Here is a 9,079-nt window from a genome sequence, read left to right as displayed (position 1 = left end):
CCCAGACCTCCAGCTGATTGGTGTTTTTAGAACTTCCAGTCTGTCCAGGGACCGAGAGTATAGGGTACACAGTTCGCAAGGAAGTGTGGCACAACCTGCTAGATCATATCGTCGATGTAACACGTATGGAAGGCACCACCGAGAGAGATGTCAATTTGGCACCATGGTATGTTATTTGTGTGTACAATAGGTCATATCCAAAGGTAATGCCCAACAGTGAGAGGTAATGTTGGGGGAGCTAAGTCACAAGAAAATTCTTTTGTGCCACCGCCGCCTCAAAAGGGTGCCACTTCAGCTGCTGGGAGCGGTCGCAATCGGTTGTACGCTTTATCCAATCACCAGGAGATAGAGGCCTCACCAGATATAGTCACGAGTATGTTTCAAATCTTCTCCCATAATATGTATGTGTTACTTGATCCTAGGTCTACCCTATCTTATGTGACCCCATATGTGGTAGTCGATTTTGGGTTTGAGCCCAATGTTATTGCAAAACCATTTTCTAGTTCCACTCTTGTAGGTGATTCTGTTGTGGCTAGGAGGGTATATAAAAATTGTGTTATGTTCATTTATATTTGTGATATCGTGGCAGACCTTATAGAGCTTGATATGGTTAATTTTGATGCTATACTGGGAATGGACAGGCTCCATTCGTGTTATGCCATATTAAATTGTAGGACTCAAAAGGTTACCTTCTCTTTTCCAATGAACCAATGATAGAGTGGGAGGGGCATTCTGTAGCTTATAGGGAGAAATTCATATCTTACCTCAGATCCCATAAACTTATTTCCAAGGGTTGCTTGTATCATCTTATTCAGGTTAAAGATTCAAATATCAAAAGTCCTTCTCTTCAGTTAGTCCCCGTGGTTAATGAGTTTTTAGAAGTTTTTCTCGATGATCTCCCAAGAATATCACCTGATAGGGAGATAGAGTTTGTTATTGATTTATTATCGGACACTCATCCCATCTCTATTCCGTCATTAGAATGGCTCTTGTGGAACTAAAAGAGTTGAAAGAACAGCTGACATATCTTCTTGGCTGAGGTTTTATCCGTCCTAGTGTTTCCCCCTGGGGTGTACCTGTGCTCTTTGTACATAAGAAAGATAGTTCTCTCCATATGTGTATAGATTATCTTAAGCTGAATAAGATCACTGTTAAAAATAAATATCCTCTTTCTAGGATTGATGATCTCTTTGACCAACTTCAGGGTGCTAAACGTTTTTCAAAGATAGACCTTCATTTGGGATACCATTACTTGAAGGTTAGAGAGTAAGATATTCCCAAAACAGCTTTCCTAACCTGAGACAGTTACTATGAATTCTTAGTCATGTCCTTCGGGTTAACTAATGCCCCTGCAGCTTTCATGGACCTAATAAATAGGGTATTCCGTCAGTTTCTAGATCTGTTTGTCATAGTTTATATTGATGACATTTTGATTTATTCTAAGAGTGAGGAGGACCATGCTAATCACCTCTGAATTATCCTTCAGACTCTCAAAGATCATAAGTTGTATGCAAAGTTTTTCAAATGTGAATTTTAGCTTAATACTATTGCTTTCTTGAGGTATATTGTATCTAGTGAGTGAATTAAAGTTGATCCCCAAAAGGTTGAGGCAGTGAGAAAATGGCCCAGACCCATGACTCCAATTGACATTTGGAACTTCTTGGGTTTGGCAGGGTACTACAGAAGATTTGTAGAGAGTTTTTCCTCCATAGCTGCTCCACTTACTAAGTTGACACAGAAAAAGGTGAAGTTTGTATGGTCTGACTCCTGTGATAATAGTTTTGAGAAGTTGAAAGACAAGTTGACTACTGCACCTATTTTGACTCTTTCGGATGGTACAGAGAGTTTTGTTGTGTACTGTGATGCATCCTGGGTGGGACTTGGGTGTGTACTTATGTAGCATGGTAGGATGGTAGCTTATGCATCTCTGTAGTTGAAGGTGCACGAGCGAAATTATCCCACACATGACTTGGAGTTAGCAGTTGTGCTGTTTGCACTTCAAATTTTGCAACATTATCTGTACGGGGTATATATTGATATATTTACTGACCATAAAAGTTTATAGTATGTTTTCTCGCAGAAGGAATTAAGCCTCAGGCAGAGGCATTGGTTAGAACTATTGAAAGATTATGACATGAGCCTGCACTATCATCCGAGTAAGAAGAATAAGGTAGCCGATGCCCTCAACAGATTATCTATAGGCAGTTTTTCTCATGTTGAGGAAGGAAAGAGGGAGATGGTGAAAGATATTCATCAGCTTGGAAATCTAGGAGTGTTACTTTTGGATTCCAAAGATAGAGGGTTAGATGTGCATGAGATAGCTAAATCTTTACTATGTGCTGAAGTGAAGGAAAGACAGGCCGAAGATCTCATTTTGATGCAAATTAAGAAAGACGTGTGTCAAAAGAAGGTGATTTATTTTGAAATTGGTGGTGATGGAATTTTGAGATACCAAGGTAGGCTGTGTGTTTTAAATGTGGATGGTCTGCGAGAGAGGATCCTTGACGAAGCTCACACTTTGAGGTATGTTGTTCACCAGGCTTTACTAAAATGTACCATGATCTTAAGGCTATATATTGGTGGAATAATATGAATCATGATGTGGCTGAGTTTATTTCCAAGTTTCTAAATTGCCAACAAGTTAAAGTGGAACATTTGAGACCAGGTGGTACTTCCTAGGAGATAGCCTTGCCTTTATATAAGTTGGAGATGATCAATATGGATTTCATCACGGGACTTCGAAGGTCCCGAAATCAGTATGATTCTATTTGGCTAATTATGGATCGGCTGACCAAGTCCGCTCAATTTTTTCCTGTGAGAACAAACTATTTGGGATATTATTATGCCAAGTTATATATTGAGGAGATAGTCCATTTGCAAGGGCACCCGTATCCATTATATTTGATCGAGGTACGCAATTCTCTTCAAAGTTTTGGAAATCTTTTTAGAGGGGTTTAGGTACTCAATTGAACCTAAGTACTGCATTCCACCCTCAGTCGGATGGACAAGCTGAATGCACCATTCATACCCTTGGGGATATGTTGAGGGCCTGTGTTATTGACTTTAAAGGTAGTTGGTTAGATCACTTACCACTGATAGAGTTTGCCTACAATAATAGCTATCATGCCAGCACTAAGATGGCACCTTTTGAAGAGCTTTATGGGAGAAGATGTAGATCACCAATTGTTTTGTATAAAGTGGGTGAGACACGACTGTTTGGGCCTGATCTTGTTCATCAGGCAATGAAGAAGGTGAAAATCATTAGAGAATGACGTAAGACAGCCCAGAGTCGCCAGAAATCTTACGCCGATGTAAGGGGAAGGGAGTTGGAATTTGAGGTTGGTGATTGGGTGTTTTCAAAAGTCTCTCCTATGAAGGGAGTCATGTGATTCGGGAAGAAATAAAAGCTGAGTCCTTGCTATATAGGACCATATCAATTGTGAGAAGGATAGGTAGAGTTGGTTATAAGTTAGATCTGCCTGTAAGTCTGGGCTCCGTTTATCCAGTATTCCATGTGTCCATATTGAAAAAGTGCATTGGAGACCATTCCCTAGTGTTGCCTGTAGAGGAGATCAAGGTGACAGACTCCTTGTCATACGAAGAAGAGCCTATTGCAATCTTAGATCACCAAGTTAAAAAGTTGAGGATTAAGGAAATAATTTTGATTAAGATACTGTGGAATAATAAAAAAGTTGAGGAAGCTACTTGAGAATCAAAAGATGACATGCGAGCTAGATACCTTAACCTTTTTGAGTCAATGGGTGACGACATAGAAGGTATTATTCTACTACTCTCTATATCCCTCCTTCTTTATTTCCTTATCAAGTTTGAAATCATGCTTGCCTGTATTCTAAGTCATCATTCAGGGACGAATGATCCTAAGAGGGGGATAATGTAACACCCCATGGTTTCCTCGACTCGGTATCACTTTATGGTATGCTTATAGGGGTGCTCATCTAAAAATTTTTCTAAGTGTAGAAAGGGACTTAGTCTCATTTTGAGCTCCAAATCTTTGAAGAATTATTTCATGACCTTCCTAACCTTCAATAGTTAATATTTTAGCTAAATCATGATCCAGGAGGTCAATAGGTGTTCCCGGACGGGTTTCGGATTTTTTGAGCTGCGTTTAGACCTTGTTTGATGTCCTAAAATAGTGGACCAATACGATCTTGGCACGCCGTGTAGCCAATCGTGTTGGTCAATTTTTGTGCAGGAATTGGTAGGAAAAAATACCAAGGCTTGCCATAATAAGGGCACGATGTGTCGGGTATAGCGTCGATGCCATCGACGCGCCACATCGCCAATCGCGTCGATGCTCAGTTGTTTCAGTTTTTTTAAAATTCGCATCCAAGAGGGGGCAATTTAGTCATTTACCCCACCCCTTTTCGTCTTTAACATGGGATTTAATCCTCAAATCACCAAAATACATTATATTTTCTCACAAATCACTCAGGAATACTTTCTAGGGTTTCAACCCAAAAATCCAAGAGAACTCAAAATTTAACTGTCACTTTTCAAAATTTCTTCAAGAATCGGAATCCCCAGACCTAGAGCTTAAAGAATCATCCATCAATAATTCGAATAGCATCCCTAAAGCAAGAGTTCATTCAAAATTCATAATTTCAGGTATGTAGGGCTTATCCTAAAACTACATGGGCTTGTTGGATCTCTTGAATATGATTTAAAGCTATCAAGCTGTAATTTATAAAGAGGTTTTGGATCCTATGTTTTAAGTTATGCATTAGAACCTTTTAAGGGTAGAATTGTTTTGCCCTTGTGGTCTTTTCCCTTAAATTGATTTATACATATTTGTATATGTATGAAATTGAAGATTTGATTGAGAGCATTATTATTGAAATCCCTCTTTTTTGATGAATTAGAGTTTATAAACTTATTGGGAATGATTTGAAGTACATGGTTTATGATTTGAAAGCGTTCTTTTCAAAATCCAAGTATTTGATATAATTTAGAGATGATGAGAGAGAGTTACTTATTATACCTATATACTTTTTTAAAAGAAAGAATTGCATGTTATTGAGTAAATTGACATGACCACCTTATGTTATTGAAATGTTGACAAATAGAAATTTCCTTGCATGTGTTCACATAAATTTAAAGAAAGAGTTCTTTGAACTGATTTATTGATATAGTGGTCCCATACTTATGTTTTGAAAACAGAGATTTTAATATGCTAATAATGGCTCAGAGATGTGACTTGAAAGTCAATGGTATGACGATACCATATAAATGTATGTCATGACAGAGCTAGATTTTTTAGAGTTTGATTTCAGAGAATACACATTTTAAAAGTTAAAAATGGGCTTAAAGAGGGTTAGGTGGTTGCCCAAAGAAGGATTGAGTTCAAGTAACTCGTAGCCCAAAATCATGTTTTGTCGATACGCGTTCATTATTTTCTCCAAGAGGGATTTTACGCTAGTGTTGTTCCCTATGGCGTACAGAGAGAGAAAGAGACTCCAACTCTTGTGGAAAACTTGGGTTGGGGCTAGGCTGCCAAGTGAAGGATAGATTCCACATAGCCCATGGAATTTCAGAGTTGTAGGGCATACCACCTAGCACAGAAGTAAAATAAAGAGTTAGTCACAGAGTTTTCAGATGATTGTTCAGTTCCTTTTAAATATGCCCATGTATTTTCTCATCATATGTTATGTTTATGAATTGTTTTCAAATCTCTTTTACTTATGTTAAGCAAAAACATTGTTATTTTGGTTTTGCTCTGCGCACCAATACAGTTGTATAGACCCTCTACCTTCCAAGGTCCGAGGCACAGTCTAGAGGTCCTGCTAAGCCATAGATTTTCCAGATTGAAGTGAAGTGTGAAGTTGGTGAGCCTTCTTTATTCTGGAAGTCCTATATCTTTCAGACTATTGTTATTTATGTTGGTTTTGGTCCACTGGGAGCCTTGTCCCAGTTTTTAGACAGCTTTGTTTCATATATAGTAGAGATTTCGCAGACTGAGTCAGATACTATCTAGATGTTGTTGAATTTTAGTCTTCATTATTATTTTGAACTCAGAGTATGACCATGGTTCCATATTTATTTACTTTCTCCGTATCTTTTATTATTGTATGAATATTGTACGTGATTACCAAATAGATAAGGGCATTCAGACCTTCATAGTTTGGGATGTTCATCACGGCTAGGGTCCCAGATCGGGTCGTAACAATACCGATGATGTTCTTTTTTTTGGGCCTTTCAACCAGCACCTAAGTATCATTTTTATTAATCATTGGAAGCTCCTCCTCTATTTCATTAATCCAAGCCTTATGACTTGCTGCTCATTCAAAGTAAGATAGTTCGATAAGAGCAAATTGCATTGCTCATAAACTTCAGCTAGTGGTCTGGTCTTCAAAATTGGATAATCAGTTTTCAATTCAACATTTGAAAAGTGTCCTGCTCCATCAATAGGATTGGAAGAAATATCACTCGTCTGGGATTTTGAACTGCAACAAAAGTACTCCTATCTTGGTTCTTTACAACAATATCTCGATCCCAATCATAATGGCTAGACTCGTCCATTGTAAGATATCTACTGATAGGCATCTTCTTCGTACGAATATTATACACCTTTTACCCTTTTATAGTTGTGCTATAGCCCAACAAAATACAAAGTTCCTCCTTGTTATCCAATTTGCCTCTTTTAGCATTTGGAACAAGTGCATAGCAGACTGAACCAAAAACTTTTAAGTGTCTTGCAGACGACTTTATACCCCTCCATGCTTCGAATGGCATCATGTCTTGATGTGCTCTAGTTGGTAATATGTTCAGCAAATAGACGACACTATTGACTGCCGCAGCCCAAAAATATTTAGGCATCTTATTTTCTGCCAACATGCATCTCGCCATCTCCATCACTGTTCTGTTCTTCCTCTCTGAAACGCCGTTCTGTTTTGGAGTGCAGCTAACTGTAAATTATTATTGAATACCCACATCTTTACAATATTTTCTGAACTAGTGCGAAGTATATTCAGTTCCATTATCTGACCTAATATACTTCAACTGGTACACACTCTCCCTTTCTACCATAGCCTTGAATTCTTTGAAAATAGAGAACACCTGAACTTTGTTACTTAGAAAATAGACCCATGTCATTCGAGTTAGATAATCTATGAAGAGAATAAAATATTTATTCCCACTCAAACAAGCCATCCTCATTGGTCTACATATATCTGTATGAATCAACTCTAGCTTTTCCTTCGCCCTCTAAAGACTTCCTTTAGGAAAGGATCGTTTATGCAATTTACCAAATTGACATGACTCACAAACATCTCGACACATGTCAATTTTGGGTACATCAAGCACCATTCCCTTGGATTGCATATACACCAATGAACTAAGATTGTAATGACCAAATCTTTTGTGCCAAAGCCAATTATCACTCATTTCAACATTGAAAGAGCAACTTTCAGTAGAATAACATGAAATTGGAAAAGAATTTCCAATCATGCTAATTTTAGCTACTCCACAACCTTTAGTATAAGAAAAGACACATTTTTTTTTATCCTTAAAAGTAAGTGAATAATTATTATAAAGAAACTGAGCAACACTCAACAAGTTTTGAGTCAGGCTTGGCACATAAAGAACATTGTTTATGGTTTTTATACCTTCTTCCGTAGGGAATTTCGTTGATCCTCTTCCTTGATCTTGCACTAGTGCACCATCTCCAAGCTTCCCTTTGGTCCTATCAGACCTGTTCAGGCTAATAAATAAATTTTCATTAGTCACCATATTCTTTGTGCATGCACTATTGACATACCAATTATATCGATCATCATGTAATCTGTGTGAAGCCATAAATACCTCCTCTTATTTTTTTCAACTTGGTGATCTTCCACAAAATTTACTCATTAGGAAGACTGATCACTTAAAGTTTACTTTTACCTGCAATACTTATCAATGTGCCTATACTTCTTGCAGTATCTGCATTGAATAAGAGACCTCTTGGACTTCTGCCAACAATTCTTCTCCAAGTGGTTTGTCTTCTTACAAATACCACAAGGTGGAAATTTTTCGCTCCTCGACAATTCACCTTGGTATCCACCATATTTCATATCTCCAGAGTGGTCTAAAGAGACTTTTTTTGCCTTTCTTTTGTTGCTTGAATTTATACCTTACTTGAAAGGAATCTTCGATTGTCCCTTTGCTTCTCATGGTTACTTTTTGCTCTTGAATTTGCAATTTAGAGATCAGCTCAGCTATTGAAGAGTAGAGTCACAAGACTCTTCAATAGCTGAGATTTTTGATTCAAACTTATCCTAAAGGCTGACCATGATCTTCTCTACAACCTTCTGATCTGGAAATTTTCCACCAAGTATCCTAATTTGGTTCACAATATCCATTAGCATGGAAGAGTATTCTTTCACACTATCCAAATCCTTCATCTTCAAGAGTTCAAACTCCCTGTTTAAAGCTAAGACCTTAACAGACTTAAATTTGTTGCTGCCTTCAAACTCCTCTTTTAGCTTATCCCAGGATTCTTTGGCTGTCTCACAAGCCATAATCCTTGTAAACATCACTTCCATATGGCTTGAATGTATGCAAGTGAGAGCTCATGGAGATCTAGTCACCAACTCATCATACTTTTTGATATCATTGAGAGTTGGGTGGTCTCTCAATGGCTGGACAACAGGTTCTCCTCTCTCAACAATATCCCACAAGTTGAGAACCTTCAAATAAGCCTTCATTTTAATGGCCCAAAAATGGTAATTCTCTCCTGAGAAAATCGGAGGACCCGTTGTTTGTTGATTTTCTTGTTCCATGTTTTTTCAGCAAACTGATCCAAGAAAAGGAGCTAAAAATAAGATGAGCCAATAAAAAAAATAGCTTCATATCCCATAATAAATAGGCTCTGATACCATGTCAAAAACAAAGGGAACGTAAAGAGTAAAGCTACAAGGAGAAAAATATAGGGAAATTACAGCTGTAAATTGCTACAAAAGAGACTGTATGGAAGGGGAAAGCTGAAACTTTTGAGTGATTTCTATTTTTTGGATGGCTACAAATGCACAATGTGCCTCCTATTTATACTAGTTCATGGTTGATTCTAAATATCCTTCTAGAT

The 9,079-nt window shown here is 37.8% G+C and overlaps 1 protein-coding gene across 1 annotated transcript; it reads right to left on the bottom strand.

Moving 5' to 3' along the window:
• Positions 1–8,273: 8,273 nt before the first annotated feature.
• LOC124895827 lies at positions 8,274–8,777 on the bottom strand. The gene is made up of 2 exons (XM_047406238.1): positions 8,599–8,777; positions 8,274–8,544 (listed from the first exon to the last, which is right to left on the bottom strand). The coding sequence occupies exons 1-2, from the start codon at positions 8,775–8,777 to the stop codon at positions 8,274–8,276; spliced, it is 450 nt and encodes a 149-aa protein (XP_047262194.1).
• Between the last annotated feature and the right edge of the window lie 302 nt (positions 8,778–9,079).

This window comes from Capsicum annuum, unplaced genomic scaffold, assembly GCF_002878395.1.
Source record: "Capsicum annuum cultivar UCD-10X-F1 unplaced genomic scaffold, UCD10Xv1.1 ctg998, whole genome shotgun sequence".
Classification (NCBI taxonomy): Eukaryota; Viridiplantae; Streptophyta; class Magnoliopsida; order Solanales; family Solanaceae; genus Capsicum; species Capsicum annuum.
The sequence above is the reverse complement of the archived record's forward strand: the minus strand, read 5'-3'. Positions and strand labels throughout refer to the sequence as shown.

Bases quoted from the DNA above. Each gene is read 5' to 3' on its own strand.
- LOC124895827 (XM_047406238.1), bottom strand. From the start codon at position 8,777: ATGGAACAAGAAAATCAACAAACAACGGGTCCTCCGATTTTCTCAGGA. The intron at 8,545-8,598 runs GTATGATGAGTT...CATACATTCAAG, and splicing joins ACTCTCAATGATATCAAAAA to CCATATGGAAGTGATGTTTA.